The following is a 17042-nucleotide window of genomic DNA, read 5'->3' as shown; positions in this document are numbered from 1 at the left end:
GTTAGCTGTAAATGTCATGGTTGTACGAGGGCTGAGATACTGGCAGGGTGCCAACACCTAGGCAGGAGGACAATTAAGGTCCTCAACCAAAGCCTTTGGCTCAAAAGCCTAGCGGCGGCTGTTTTGAGCCGGAAATACAAGTGCATTACCACTTTTACGAAACACGTCGCCACACATGTTCCAACCCCCAACCTGAAGAGCCATGAGACTGTGTTCAGCAAACCTCTACCCATCGGCCAACTCTGTGAGTATTGCGCGGACATCTCCCAGTATTGCTCACTGGGTCGCCGAGATGCACAACCCGCTACACTACGGCAAGGTCAAGTCTCTTCGTTTGACGATAACACCGAAGCAATAAAGTTGAATCGGCTACGTCCTTCGTAAGTTGGGTGATCGATTAATTGATTATACCATTCGATGGAAACTGTCCTAACTGGGAAACGCAGGGTGGAGAAGGCGTGATCTGGAGGCAAAGTACGAGAATAATAGTAATTAGTCTTTCGTACCGTCTGCGAGGTCTGGGTACCAGAGACAAATCTTGTGAACACCGGAAAAATCACATACGTCAAAGTCTGACAGCCAGCGATACTGTTGTATGCACCCCTTCATTATTAACCTTCCGTCTACTATTTGTCCTTTTAATCTTACTTAATGGACCTCAGTTGACGCCCTAAATCATCTCACACGCAAATTTTGAACGCTTCAGTAACCCGAACCAATGCGTGGTTACACATGGCTGATGGTTACAAAGCCGAACATATGGCCAATCGTCTTACGGTTGTTTAACAACCGTACATCCCAAGGGACGAGATGGCGCAAGTGGTTAGAGCGCGAATTTACTGACCTGAAGTTTCGTGGTTCGAACCCGGCATGACACTCGACTTTCCCTGTGTAGGCCTGGGCAACCTGGCAGTATCCCAGCCCCCGTGCTTTCTTTAGGTGTCATGGCAGCTAGGCACCGGCAGGGTGCTACAACAGAACGAACACACCAGTACAACCAAAAAAACTGGTTAGCTGGGGCCAGGGTTTATCCAACGCGCGCTCGCTTGACGTTTGCTGACCCGCATGTCTTGGCATTATATCAGTCTTTCTGTACCATATTTACCGGATCAGGCCGATGAATCCTTGCAGTACTGCACGAAACCGAAATGTCAGTCTTCGCAATCATCAAGTCGTTCAACTCCGACGTCTCTTCGGCGCAGTTTTCATGCCCTCAGAAGGAAGTATGGCGGTTTGGATACAAGGACGCCGCCCAAGTCTACATAGAAGTGGATTCGAACCAAGCACCTCTTGATACCCCGGAACTTAAATCCTGAATTACACCGACAAACATGACTAACCAATGTCGACAAAGACTGATTTACTCAGGCTTTCCATTTGAGCGACGTGCTTCACTTGGATGCCTGGAAACTTCCAAACCAAACATCTGGCACAAGAAAACAGTCTGTTAAAACCGGATGGCAAGTATCTATGGTAAAAATAATTTGTATCACACAATTCAGGAGCACGAGCAAAACAGGTACAGAAGAGATATGTCCGGACTATACGGGAACGGGATCCCGTAGGGCAAAAAAGAACCATCAAAGCAAAAAAGTAGAGAATAAGACTGTTTACAACAGTAATAACCATAGACAGTGAAAGAATTATGGCACAGACAACAAAGATATCAGTTCAACTCAACAGATCATCAATATCAACCTTGGAGAGCGGTTTGTACTGTTCAGTGAGAGATGGAGCAGATGCGAGATTGGGTGTAAAGGGAGCAGCTTCCGTGAGACTGTGGTTTGTGGGCTGTTGGAATGAGGCGTAAGATCCCGCGGTGGTGTTGCGTGGTGGGTCCCATCTTGCTTGCGTGCAAGGGAATCTGGTTGTCGGAGGATTTATGGTAGCTGATAGATTTAAACCAGCGCCAACACTGTAGTGTGGCATAGATATATAATCGTTGTAAGGAGTCGCAGGCGGGCGAACAAGCGCCAACGGCAGACCGGGTTGGAATGTACGTGAAGAGGGAATCGAATTCGCGCGATTGGCCATTTCAAAAAGATTAGATTCAATGAGAGTGCTTGTCAAATCACGTGGGGTTGGTTTGGTCGAAGTGGGGTCTTTTTTGGTTGGTTGGATAGCATCTAAACCTTGTCCCTGTAGTCGCTGCTGTTGGGAGCGTTCGGCGGCAAGCTGACGCTTCTGTTCCAAAGAGAGGGTCACTGTTGGTTTGATTTCGAGATCACTCATATGTTCGGATACGGAGTTGGGCGGAGCCGAAGGCTTCTTATCCTCAGAGGTTTGGTCGATCAGTCCGGAAGTCGAGTCTACAAACGTACGCATTATTTGATCCATCTGCAAGAAGTAAAAATAAAGGTGGAGGACTCGGGTGATGGGGCGCCACTTTGTGATAACAAAGGTTGCGCACATGAATTAGTATGGCTAGAACAAGTCGAAAAGGAAGGTCGAAGATGCCTTGAGTTTATCAAACGGGTGATTTTGTCTTGGGAGCACTTATATGATAAATAGGTTGTGGTCGATGATTGATGACAAAATATTCATGAATTTACTCGCCTCGTCCCTGAATATGATGGAGTGAAACTTCATGAGAACTTGAGAAGTCAAATGAGCGATGATTATACCGAGACGGTTATGTAGTCAGTCAACAGCCACATAGGGTACATATATCGAGGCTGAAAGAGTACAGGAAAACAACTATTATTGATCGAATAAACTAAGGATGAGCATTCAATACTATACGACCATGGTAAACGTGGGTGTATTTGAGCTGTCATTTCAGACGGATAGCAAACGTCAGCTGACAGATACGCAGCAACGCAAGATGTGATGTGTGAATTTGGACGTTGTCGGCCTCTAATCGTCTAGCAAGTCATCAAGTCAGTACTAACTTTATGTGGCGATCTTCGGTAGTTTTAATGCGGTCACGATTGGACACGTAGGCCAATAAGACAGTTTCAGCGATGAAATAAAGATTTCGTGCAGTTAGACGGCCAAATTAATCTCACCTGGAGAGTAATCCACAAAGAAATATGGGCAAAACTGATAGCCACGACCGAAGCGTAGAATAGACTCAAAATAACACTGGAGATTACAACACAAACTGTGGGAAACATCTAGAGTATCTTAACAATGCACTCTGACGAAGGAATAAAAATGGCCTAGAAATCTAGCGGAATAGCGCGAGAGTATGAAGTTTCATTTCAGTAGAGTATAGGATTGCTCCGTGGGATCAGATAGTGAAGTGCAAGAAAAAAAACTCCAACAATGCTGACAGTAGAAATTATACTGCACATAATCCTAGGGCTGATGCCATTTTCGGGGAAAGCCGAGACCGGCTTATAAGGATAAAAAAAGACATGGTCGACCAAAGAAAGCCACATAAACAGTGCCGTTCTTAAAAAAGCACAACTAGAGTATAGGAGGGGTAGGCAATTTGGTTCTGGCCACAATCTAACAAATTGTCTTCTGACCAGTCGCAAACTAGTTTCACCTCTTTGAATTTGGTATGGTATGACGAATGTTTAAGCGGACTGAGAACACATAATACTGATTTGGTAAGAGTACATGGCCTCTTCCCGTAATAATATTAAGCAAAGGTGGTTATAACCTTGCCACAAAAACTAGTTTCAGATTGCGGTAGCCAGGAGAGATGTTTTCCAAAGTTGTATGACGTTATGTGGTTGACATCAGTCCATTCACGTACCACTTATCTGTATCATTAGTCTGCACAAAAATGGATACAGACTCGGTACCAGTCCCTGACTTACAGGTCTAACCAACGAGGTAACGGCTAGTAGGGTTATCTTGGGAGATCCAATCACAAGTTACTGACACAGAAACCAAACCCATTTGGCCGTGGGAATACTGAACTGCATGAGAAATCCGCTCAGCACTTGAGAAGATGCCCTCATTTTTCAAGTAGACCAAATAGGTTCCCGGCGATCACGGCCAACCGCTAGACGATCGAGGTGCGCGGATCTGTGAGCAACATCATAGGCTCATTAAATGAACAAACCAATAGGAAAGTGCTGGTCAACTGTAAAGGAACTTACTGTCAAAAGATTCCTATCTCGGAGAGTATCCGGTTTAAATCCGATTCACCTAGCATTGATACTTCTCACAAAACAAGGGTTAGTTGTCTGTTATCTGATAGTTAGTAGTCGGTTATCCTAGCCTGCTGAAACAACTGAACGGGAATTCAGGCTGATGTACAGCTCAAGTCGTTTTGACGAACACTCCAGATCAGTCCTCAACATACCTACTGTTTATCTCGACTAAGAAATAGTCTGGTAATCCAAGAATAGAAACAATTAAACTGTGTGGTAATCGGGAACTTGATAAAGCTTAGGATGTTCGATGCCACTTCTGCCCAATCGGAGTCATGGCTGTCGGGATTACGTGTATCATCAGAAGACTGCAATAAAACGTCAGGTAGCTAGGTGCTGTCACATGAACCGGTCTAAAAAGTAATAAAATGTAAGTATGGTTTCTACTGATAATAAGTTTCAAACTGCGCCACACAATCAGTTAGATGGCGACTCCCTAACGGGCAGGATTACGGCTTTCTGGGAGGCTAGAATTGGCTTTGAGTGAGCAGTAAGGATTCAGCGAATTCCACTCTTCGGCTGATTGCATTAACAATGAGCTGGAATGCTTAGTGAACACCAGGTTGGTGTATGATGGTGATTAAGTGCTGTGCGAGGGCTGATTTTCCAATCAGGAGAGACCGAATCACTGCCCGTAAGACGGAGCAGTGTGAAAATTCGTTCCAACGAATGTTTTGGCTTGCATATCAAATCTTCCATCTGTTCTACGAATACAGATTGCCTACGTCACAGGAAACGGAAACTGCACTGCATAAAATACATTTGTTCTACGTAAGTGGGGTCCTTGTGCGTTAACCTACTGAACGGTCCAACCATTTGGTCTGGTTGACTTATGATGGTTACTGTGCGGAGGTTTACTGCTCGGTTGTTTGGGCCACTCAGGATGACCTTCCCCAGGAATGGAATAAACTGAAACATGAAAAACAAACATGGCAGTCTGAAAGCCACCGTTACAATGGCGTCATTTGATTGGTCAGGGGCGATACGCTCACGTTTGTGCTTGGAGACTGAAGTTGACGTACACATCGCACGTCAAGCCGGTCAGATTGTTGGTAGGTTATTCCAGCAAAGTCCAACCAAACTAAGTGTTCCGTGTAACGCTCGATCTGGTGGCCTTCAGTGCGGATACTTCCAAACATCCGAGATTACATATGACTAGGATGCAATAATCGAAACCGCGCATACGTCGCCACCGGAAAAGCCAGTGCCTATCGATTGTCTGGGTCATTGGTCCTCGAAAACACGATACAGGTGGCCAAAACCACGTACAGCAAACGGCCTTAATAATGGACCGGGAGGATCTCGTTCTAACGCACCTAGATTGTCCCACCATTCTGTTTTGAGCACGATCCGTGAAATTCACTGGAAGCACTGGCAGACTAGCATACTTTAGAGCACCTACACGCTTTTATTCAAATCAGCCGTAATAGGAACTAGGGTTATTGGACAATGCCGAGTGTGCAATTCCTACGAAGAACACATACGGACGAGCTTGGAGCTGCGTAGAGCAAAGCATTCGGTAAAGGGTCGGGCACACATCCATAAATGCTTGAAATGAATGTTGCGATCGAGGGCGTGGTTAAACTGCTTGTTTTACTCTACCTTGTATGCTGTACCGTGTAAATATTGACCCAGAGTAAAGTGGTTATGGAATTCCGCGTACGTCAATAAACATATATCTACGTCGTGTCTGCGTGGCAGCTCCGTGGTTATAATCAAAGTCCGCGTAATTACTCACTGTAGACACAGAACAGCGGAGTTTCGAGTCACGTGCAAGCCTATAATCTTGAAAATCCAAGTCTTAATGGACCTGGTTTATTTCAAACGTTCGTGATTCACCACCAGGTGACAAGGAAACCAACGTCTTTGAGAACTGTTAAGAAATACTTTCATCATGGAAAATCCATTATTTCCGACCAAGGTGTGAAGAGAAATATGGCACAAGCAACTGGTGATTGCTAGAGTTCAACCCATAAATGGTAAGACAGCGGAACAAGTGAATGTCAGCAAATCACACAAGAAAAGCGGGACATTCGCAAGTTCGTTCTACAAATTAAAACTCAGGCCTCTCGTAATTTTCAGGACCAAGACCCAATTCACCTTCCGGATCGTTTGACTACAGGAATCAATTGCTCACCGCCTCAATATAAGTGATCACCTGGAAGTTGGACATTGACAGGCGGTCTTAGATCAGCCCAGTTGACACGTGACGACGTGCGGTTATCAGTGAGATGGAATGCGTCTAAAGTACAAAGCCGAAGCAGAGTAAAATCCGCTTGATGACCTCAACTCCAATCCAATCGTCCCGGTATTTATACACACCAACAAAAGTTTTGAACGAAGCCCGGGAGGAATGCTCCACTACAGTGCCCCAAACCGCAAGAGCAAGGTTACCAAATTCTACTTTACTTCATAATATACCCTTCCATAAGCCACTACTCGGGTTAGCAAACTACACCAATCAAGAAGAACTGACTAACATTAAGCACTGACAGGATCGACTAGGTGAAAGAAATCCTACGGATTGGTTTTTCGCCTGCCTTACAGCAAGATAAACTTGGGAACTTATCCACCTAGTCTGACGAAGCTGTGTCAAGTGCGAAACGTTGCCCATAAGTACATTGTCCTCTGTGCTGTTCCATTGCTTATCGAACCCCTCTGAAAGAAGTGACCACTATTGAACGATGCTTCTGTGAAAAACATCCTTGGAGTTTGCGTACAACATTGAGATATTCACAGATTTGTCCAGTGTTGTGCGTTGTATGCCTGTCTCAGTGACTTTACTAGGCCATTCCATGTCATCCATGTCATCCTGTCAACAATGGCACATAAACACACCAATACAGATTCAAGTTTTGAGACCCACACCTATTAAGGTTAACTGCACTTCTCGTGAGTCTTCATCACATTAATTCTGACAAAAAGCGATGTTTCGGGTCTGCTTTAACATCCTTGAGACGTGCGAGACGGAGCGCGAGTTTACTGACCGAAAGGTCGGTCCTTCAAATCCGACCTCCACCTGTCGACTTCCCCTGTCTAGGCTTGGGCAACCTGGCAGTATCCCAGCTCTCGTGCTACCTTCGGGTAGCATGGCAGCTAGACACCGGAAGGGTGCTACAGCTGAACGCCCGAAAGCTTTGAGACGTCGCTTTTCAGGGTTTCATTCTAGAGGAGAATTACTGTCACACTCGCGGGTCCATTACGTCTAGATGACTAAGCCTAATGCCTAAGCCTACTGTTCTTGGCAATTCATTCTCGTGTCTTGTTGGAAATGAAGAAAGCGAAGTAGTTTGCCTTTCCCTTGCGGGTTGTATTATATAGTATATTGAACAGTGCAAACAAAGCATATTCCATTTTCCAAGTGAACTCAGCCCATTTATTGCGAGATGTAAAAGGAAATCAGGCTTTGGCGCTTACGGATTTTTATTCGGCGTCGACAGCTGAGCTACTACTGTTAAAAACATTCATTTGAGGAGTGCCGCAGGTAATAGTTACTGATGACAAAACCCATGTCACTGATTGGTTGGCGGCTGTCAGCCACTAAGGCGTCCGCAATCAAACGGTTTAGCGAATTCTGAGAGGTGCAGTACAATAAATATACCATGGAGTGGACAACTTTTTAGTACATTACCCGTACTCATGCTAGTACGGGTAAAAGTCGTGTCAATTCCAGGATCTGGAGAGCAAACATTCGGTGTCTAAACTCGGCTGATGTAGGGCACGAACGAGGGAGTGACCTACTACTCCAAACGGGTATAGCACCGTATCAGCGAAGAAGTCGAATGCCCAAAAATCTTGACACAAGTGACTGTTCTGTGTATTGTAGACATGCTAATCGGATTTGATAGTGGGACTGGCGTTACCACTGGCCATAATACCCCATATAACTTAATTGATACCGACGTTCTTCTGCGTGTTCCTGACTTTCATGTTGGGCCGCCGCTTCCAACGCGTGGCTCGCGGTCCCCTATTCCGCTTAGCCTCGGTGAACGAAGCCGTACCAGCATTGCATTTCGGTGAACGGTTTGTGAGTTGAAAAAAAATGAACTGAATACAATCAGAGCCAATCCTTAACCACACAGTATAAAACCTACGTCAGTTGAACTGTCCTTGTAACTAAACTGCTTACATTTGTACGATTATTGATCTTAAGCATAGTGAGTACAGAGCTGTGCTTGCGACAATATAAATACGCTTGCATGTATCAATACCAACTTCTATATAACGGCGCACTGATTAGCAGGAAATTCCGTTGTAATTCGTTTATATATAACGCGAGATATTATTATCATCGTTGACCCCGATACGTCAGTCACAAATACTGGGGCTTGATTGCCACACAACCATGAGTAGCAAAGTGACAGCAGGGTAGGGACACAGTGCGAAGAATTTCTACGACCTCCTGGAAAACAAGTAAGAATAAGATGCCAAGATCTTTGGACATCTGGATTGACCCAGCATTCTTGGCGAACTTCACCCGACAAAAGCCCAGCACAACACGACAGGCGAAGTTTAGCTAGGCAATTTGGCGTGCGCGCCACTAGAATCGGCCATGTGTGATGTCTTGAAGGAATTCCGACCACGTGCAAACAAAAACACGCGGGCCCAATCCACGAAGGCACAGGATCTCACGGCACTCACGTTGATTGTAGGTGATTTTATTTCAAAGTGCCATGTCATGGCAACGCGGACCTTCCACAAAACACTTTCTTGGGTAGACTGGGTACGCGTAGTGCATGTCTCACCCCTAACCTACCACTCGATTCAGTCTGGTTCGTTACCAAGTGTCTGCTTACATATCATCTTGTTGCGTAGTGGCCAACTCTTGCTACGCTACTAAGATAACGATTCATGGGATTGAAGAGACCAAGTCTCAACCACAGAGTAAGACCGTTTTTACAGTTGCTTTGTATACACAGATCTTCGACTTCGGCGAAATTTGTTTCTGACGCCATAAACGACACAAGTTGACGCCACACGTATACTTTGTGCGGAAAAATAATAACCAAAAAAGAGATAGTTCGCCTAATCTAAGCCAATTAATTTTTTTCGGGCATAGTTTTGATATATAGATTCAGGGTCCCTTAGAGTGTGCACTCCATGATAATTTCGGGGACAAAATTGAACAAATACGGAGGGATGGATGACCCTGACGAATCTTACTCTTTGTGAGGAGGCTTTGGACAGTTCAATGTACGCCATCACTTGATCGGAGATGTGAGAATACGGAGCAGGAAGAATGTTGATAAAATTCAGCAGCATACCCGTCTGGCTAAGAATACATAAAAGGGCTGATCTATCCAGAAAGTTGAAGGGAAATTGCGATTGCTGCTAAAAGCACAATGCTCTCCGACTTGCCAAATTTAGACGTCGCAACGTCAGGGAAGCAAGTATATGTTTTACACCATGTGGGATTTCCAGCCCCATGGTTGGAGAAGTCGGTTCGGGTACCTTCTTTGAACACAGGTATTACGAACGAGTGGTTCTCATTCCCAGGAACAAGCTCTTGTTCCAGACCTAATCAAAACAAAGATTATCCTCCAGCTCTAAACAATGCTAGAGGAGGCTCATCTGGTACAGCAGCCGATGGCGCTCACAGGCAAAAAGACATATCAGTACTTCAGGCGCTGACGGGTAGTATAATATTAGAGATCACGGCTCAAAATGTGCGGGTCAAATGAGTGACATAGTTAGAGGGTAGGAAATCAATTAGAACTTGTGAGAAAATATTCCACTAAGTAACACAGATGCTGGTCTTTATTATACACTAGGTTTCCAATATTATCTTCGAGTAACTCACTCACGGAAGGCCTCAATTTTAGGCCCTGTTATGCGGACTAGTTGGAAGAGCTCCCATGCATTTCAAAGCCCACTGCCCCGACTTCTTAGACGTCTTAAATCTGCTCACACGCAGGCGACGTTTGAGTTGTCATCTAATCGACCGTCTAACGAACCGTACTTTGAGCCGGAGAGGATAGACCACCTTCTATCAGGGAGTGATAGTGACCGTTCTGAGATCCAGTGGGTTCAGGCGTCGCATATACCTATGGTTTTCATCCAAGTTACGGTCAAGGTCCTCTGAGGAGACCGTTTATAATGCCTTGCATAGTAAGCTTCGGTGTATTTTCCTAACTCGTGCCTCATAAAGCTCCTCTACTACTGAATGGGAAGATCGTTCTTTGGGCTTTCTGAAAAAAATCACTGAAAATCTGCGTTATCTGAATCTGCCACGTCTAAACCCAGTGCTGCTGAGAAACAACTGAGCTGAATCTCGCCGTTCGTAGCTGATGCCGATTCGGTCGGTCTGACTCCAAGGCTGTCCAGCCGCTGAGGGACACAAGGTGGCACATGCCTACCACGTCTAAACCCAGTGCTGCTGAGAAACAACTACAAACAGCGTTCATAATCATTATCGTGTTTGGCGACCAGACTAAACTTACCCACCAAGGCATACCCTGACCAATCAAAGTATCCTGCCTGCGCATTGAAATTTCCTAACAGTGACTACATCTGAACTTTCCGTGGACGACAGGGTGGTCAGTTACCGTTAGGTGTCCTCCACTGAATCAGGACTACAATTAGCTCGTGTATAAGTGGATATGACAAACAGTGTTTAGTATTTCGGCCAGTGCAAGTTTTTAAGGAAGTGGATGGTCGGGCAGCACAGAGTCAGCTGTTTACGGGTAACCAATTGAGCAATAAAACTGCAGCTCATGAACTAGAGACAATGTCAGCACAGGCACCACTGCAACAGCCCCAGAATCACCCGACGATTGTACTGAACAGTGTCTGGATAGGGAGGGCGAGTGCAACAACCGTACATGGATTTTAAACCCAAATTTCAGAGACGCATCCAGATATCCATCGACAAACTATCAAGGATACGCGGGAGAGAAACTCGCTCACCCATCTATCTGAGGGTTGGCATGTTAATGGTCTTAATAAGAACAGGACAGTAAGGCCTGAATAACGGACGGGGAGCGGTGGTGTGTAACGCGTCAATTACTTGGGTGCCCGACTGACTTGCCTACAGTTGGTATCTACCGAAGGGTGGTTAACAGGCGGAACAAGAGCGGAGTGTCAGGATGCGTCAAGACACGAAAAGTACATGCGCAGAGAACTACGCGCTAGCAAGGTCATCATCGATACCACACGTTCAGGATAGCAGGTGCGTTGGTAGACCTTACCAAACACGACTTAACAGCATACAACCAACGGAGTGAGTGTGAAACTGCTCACAACAGGAACGCCGCCATTGGTTGGAGAGAACGAACAAGCGAATGACCATAAATGGCGGTTTAGCCATCCTACATTTTTACGCAGAAGCTCTGTATGTTTGTCCTGACAACACGATCGTGTCGTTGGTTCTCTATCTTCTCCTTGTCGTGTGGTATGGCAGACTCAGTTACGGGGAAAACAATAGACGGTCATCCATGATACAACAAGCAGCTGAGAGATAACAAAGAACAATGGGAGGCTTATCCGCCCTGCTGTTTACAGCAGATGGTCCGATCCGGCTAATGTTAGCAGCTGATGTGGGATGAAGGCATATTTATTTGCAAAGATCATGGTTGCATATGGACTGAGATTTCGCGAGGGTTCCAACTCCTTGACAGGAAGACAACTAGGATCTTCGATGAAAACCTTTGGCTCAAAACACTGACTGCAAGGCATCGGCGGTCGACATAAGAATAAGGAATAAGGTGCCACCTAGGTCTCAACCTCCAACCTGGTGGGCCGGTAGACTGCGTCGGACCTGTACCCACTGACTAATCTAGGAGGAGTAACTTTGGATGATGAGTTGGCATCGCTCAGTTCAAATCAATGGGCCGCTGAGGTACGCTGCACCGCGATGAGGTTTAGTTTCTTCCCGATGCGGGACGTTACACGCGGACTGAGGTGTGATGCACCCAACGGCTCAATGAGTACCGAAATGCTGTTTTGACTTACTAGAGTTGCACACGAATTTGCAGAAGTCCATCCGTTTGACATGCTTGTTCCAACTCCAAGGATGCTGAATATGAACGAAAGAAGGAACAGGTTAACGCCCGAGTCGTCATTTGTAACGGAAATTTTAAACGTCCAACCGTCCAGAAGGGATGGCGCTGAAACAGCATGAGTCAGCACAGTGGGAGTCGAAATAAATTACGCTGGTAACCTAAGCGAAACTCGACTAATTTTGAACTGAAACCAAGCCAGTAACAGTGAGGAGTTGGACGCAATATGGTACTTGCGCATCACAAACGGACTCAGGCGCGAAGTCGCTTCCACCAGATCGATTAACGTTCTTAACGTGAACGGTTGCCTTATGCTACCATAGAGTCCTCGGAAAAGTTAAATGGGAAGGCCAGACCAAACAAAGTTGGGGAGTTCCGTGGGATGGTCTAGCCACCTTATAGATACATAGTGTCATATCTCAAGGAAACTTCAGTCGTCGATGGGGGTTGCCACTTGGACCCCAATTAATCATACATTTGCCACTTTCAACTTCACAGTCCGTGATAATGTCATCGGCTGCTTACGACTTTCGTTTCCAGTCCGTTTGGGGCCTCACGCGCTGTGTGAGACTAGCTCCCCCACATTTGAAGAACACAAACTAGTCAAGGAGACTGTGCGACTTCAGCGACTTCCACTTATCACTTCACTTTCAATCCGATCACCTAGTTTGGTAGAGACTGGCTGACCAAGACAGCAAACATAGAGAATTAAGGACATGTATGAGTTTTCCTCACAGAGACCAAATCTCCGAACCGTGGAGAAGAGTTGGTCATACATACATCTTTGTAGACAATCTGATGCCCTTTCGAGGCCACAACCGGCAGTGTACGACAAGCGTAAAATGCCTCTTGCCTATCTGGTAGACCACGGAATGAAAATAGGACGATGCCAAACTCCCCAAGAACGTGAACTTATCTAAGGTCTCGAGCAATTTTCCTGGTAAGTGAAGAATGGGCGTATCCTCTGTCTAGTCTTGTAAGTGGTTTGTCAGAATTCTGTTTGTTGTGCTCTGTGTGTGTGTGTGTGTGTGTTGATTCGGGTCGACGAGAACACTAAGAACCTGTCTTGCTAATGGAAAATTGCTCCCACACGATGCTGGGGGTGTACCGTTTTGAAATAAGAGACCGTTTTCGATGGAAGGGACTCTTTAACAATAGGCTGAGGCCCCCTATCTTTACTTAAGTCTAATCCTTACGACTGCATACCATAGATGGAAAAGAATGATCATAGGAGTCCAAAATGAAAAAAGGAAAAGGTCGTTGAAGAAATGGGAATTCGAAATGCAGTATGGAGAAGAAGAGTGCAGCGATATAATATTGGAATATGTCTAATACATCTTTTCAGCCAATAGTTCCTCAGTGCGTGGCTGTAGGTGCTTAAACGAAAGATTGTGAAAACAGTCTAGGGACGCACCATGTAAGACTGGGGGTATCTCCTCAGGCAACAGCATGATCTGCTAAGAATTGAGAGGCACAACACATTCACATCTAATGTTGCCAAGTGGAATACTTTGAAACCAACCCGAGGTGGGCAGCCAGCATTCTCCAACTACTGGAGGTGACCTTGCTGGAAACCTGCCAACAGATTCCCACCGGTCACAATCGAAATCCAACTCGATACATCATCTGACGCCAAGTAAAACTGAACATTCGGACAGACTGACAAACGTAGTTGGTCCAGAAGACCGAATGAATGGAACGAGAGAAAGATACCGGAACAAACCGACTCGATTCATACCAGAAGTATCCGGAAACTTTTTCACAGCGTCTGTCTTGGAAAGAGACTGTGCTAAAAAAACCGAGATGAGCCAGTGATAGTGCTCACCTTCAAAATCGGTGCTGGTAAAAGGAAGAAGGTCTTCGCTGCAGAGTTATTTATTAGAAAATGCCAACTGACCAGCTACGGACTATTGGACAGGGCAGCAAAACTCTCATGAGCATCTTGTTTACAAAAACTGAATATCCACCTTCTCCTTGAACGCGTCTCCCTGAACTGTTCTGGATATTCATTGACCGTTGCTCAAATCCAGGCGAATGTTACAAAGCGACTTCACAAATTCCGCAATAGATGTCTCTTTTCAAGGGACGTAAAGCGAATTTACAAGAAGACATACTACTCGCATGCCTCCCCCATCAGTCGTACCACCGTTACACTGGTGGTGAATATAGCAACCACATAGGTGTTAGCTGACTCCGGTTGTAACAAGATTTCTGGCGTTAGTGATTCTTTGTCCTTTCAAAACGGCACGCGAAAAGTTGACCCATGAGCATCGAGTGGGGTTTCTATCGAGTTATGGTCCAGTCAGCCACATCCCCGCAATCAGTCAGGCGCTATTGCAGGAGCAGCGCCATGTGTACGGACTTTCGGGGTGCATTCAGTAGTGTCGATTGTTAGGTGCTCGTAACGTCAACTGCTCTGGATATGTATGAATACAATCAGACGCTCGTATTCCAGCATTGGTGTCAACTCTATCCACTTCCGTTCAACCTTGGTGTCGATGAAATGATGGGGCGAACGCTAAATGGTCCCTAAGTTGTCCCTGTCCATCCGCAATAATTGTTTACCGAGACAAGTGTTGTCCTTCCAGAACAGCGTAAAGTGGAAACGTTTGAAAAAATGGTGGCTGATCGATATCAGTTTCTTACCAGGTTGTCCGACTGAAGTAGGCAGTACAGGATGTTCACACCAGATTCCATCACATCCAGTCTTTTCTCCTTGCACTCCAAGACTTCAAATACAATTAGACAGACCTTGTGGCGGTGCGACAGTTGAACATTGAGCACAATGTGAAGAGGGTTGTATATTGATTCAGTGATACTCAGTATATTATTTGATTTGTCAACGATTTGTATGGTGGACGACTTTTACAGACATTCTGAACACTAACAACTCGTACGTGTACAAACAAAATCGGTGTTGTTCGTACTACCAATTTATGTGCAGATTGCCTGATTGAGTGCTTAAAGATGTGGGCAGTAGGCAAGCACCAGCTCCTTGTGCGTTCATTCTTTTATTTTTTTCTATTATAGAATTAAACAAGGCTTGTACTTGTACGGCAATGAAGCATCAACATGGTGAAGATATCAACCAGAAAAGTACAGTCGTCACGAACATCAATGATGATAGTGATGCCGCCTTCTAGGATGAACCACAGATGGCGACATCGGGACGGAAACATTCACAGCCAGTCAGGTGTGGTAGGAATATGAGTGATGAGACAATAAGTTGAACGAATAGGCGCACAAGAATCCGCGTTACATGAGAGAATGAACCTGTTATGTCCGTCTGAAAGATGACGAGCATTTAGCTAAGCAATTTTAGTTAAATTCCAGCTAGGACAGTTGAGCAAACTATTCAGGCTGAGCAATTTTGATGCAACAACAGAGACCAGAAACACTCAGGAAGCAAAAATGGGGGATGGAAACAAGCATTAAGGAGCCATTTCTGTATTTGATATTCATCTTACTTGGGTTCTTCTGCTATACCATGGAGTTGTTCCAGTTTGGCCTTCTGTTCCCGTTCCAGTTGACTACACATATCGCGGATGAGCTCGGCAAAAGCTAGATACTGTTTCAGATTCAGGCTACCCTCGATTGACAACGGAATCAGATGGGGAAGGACGCGTGTTGCCAACTTTTCTCGACTGATTCCTAGTTTCTCGTGACTGAACGCCAAACGATATATACCTAACAGAAATAAGCGATTCCGAAAAAAATGTTAAGGTTGGTGCGACCTACTACTGGAGAGGCACTTTGGTCATGTTTCACTCGAAATGTATAATGCGGAGCCACTTACTCAATAGCGGTAACATTGCAAGCGAGCAGTGATTATATAAAGCTGGATTAATGAGGAGCGATGGGGGAACGTGAGGTCAACATAGGGTGCGTGAGACTACTGCATCCCACCAGGGTACCTAACACCTTGCGGTATCTGAGCCTTCGTGCTCCTTTGGGGTGGCATGGCAACGAGGACTAATTTCAATTCTGTCGTACGGAGTGCCATGCATTACCCATTCGCTAAGGAAAGAAAGAAAGAAAGCGTCCAGCTGTAGCACCCTTCCGGTGCCTAGCTGCCATGCCACCCGAAGGAAGCACGAGGGCTGGGATACTGCCAGGTTGCCCAAGCCTAGACAGGGGAAGTCGAGTGGTGGAGGTCGGATTCGAACCACGAACCTTCCGGTCAGTAAATTCGCGCTCTAACCACTTGGGCCATCTCGCCCCATTCGCTAAGGAAGTGAACGGGGGCACAAGAAAGAGATGAAAATTGCCTTGTGGAATATGCATATCGAATTAAGTGGATGAAGACAAGTAGTACAGACAAAAGCACAAGGAAAGTTTGCAAGGGTCATCCGAATTACGCTGTGAAAGAATGGTAGTCATTTACAATGAAGCTATCTGTGTTGATCGGAATGAAGGCCGGAGGCCATTTGTGATTTAGAAGGGGTCGAAAGAAAGAAAAACCCAGAAACGCCTCATGATGAACAAATCAACCTCAGCGTCTTGAGCAGTCGGAGTGATACGAAAAAGCCCACCATTTCACGTTGCTAATTGATTTGCGAAGTAACTCCTGCTGCTCCTATCCAGAGGAGGGCACTTTGAGGTGACCGAAACGTCGAGCAATAAAGTTACACTGCGTCGAACAGTACTGCTCGTGAACAAATCAGCTGGCCAGGTTATTGAACAGGCGGACTAGTGGAACTGTACAACTGGAAAATGGGTTCAAGTGGATCTTCACCAATAAACCGCTTCTGGTTAAGTGCAAGGTGAGGAAATGGGTGGGAGCAAAGGTGGAATACCTAATCCTAGAACATCCTATCTGACAGTAACAAAATGGTAGTGTTAGAGAAACAGGAAAGATTCTAACATCTTATCCCATTACACTGCATTTAGATCCTAAAATATTCATATGGGACAAAAAGCTACAAACTATCAAGAT

General features: G+C 45.5%; 1 protein-coding gene across 1 annotated transcript in view; it reads right to left on the bottom strand.

Annotated features, from left to right (window-relative positions):
* Positions 1 to 1454: 1454 nt before the first annotated feature.
* The window catches only part of T265_07437 (hypothetical protein), a gene marked incomplete at both ends in the record, with an annotated part of 39885 nt that continues 24297 nt past the window's right edge, over positions 1455 to 17042 (bottom strand). The window contains 3 exons of the mRNA XM_009172955.1: positions 1455 to 2337; positions 12060 to 12123; positions 15574 to 15793. Of these exons, the coding sequence (XP_009171219.1) occupies positions 1672 to 2337; positions 12060 to 12123; positions 15574 to 15793 (950 nt within the window). The remainder of the gene's footprint in view (positions 2338 to 12059; positions 12124 to 15573; positions 15794 to 17042) is intronic.

Source organism: Opisthorchis viverrini (assembly GCF_000715545.1).
Source record: "Opisthorchis viverrini unplaced genomic scaffold opera_v5_173, whole genome shotgun sequence".
Taxonomy (NCBI): domain Eukaryota; kingdom Metazoa; phylum Platyhelminthes; class Trematoda; order Opisthorchiida; family Opisthorchiidae; genus Opisthorchis; species Opisthorchis viverrini.
The sequence above is the reverse complement of the archived record's forward strand: the minus strand, read 5'-3'. Positions and strand labels throughout refer to the sequence as shown.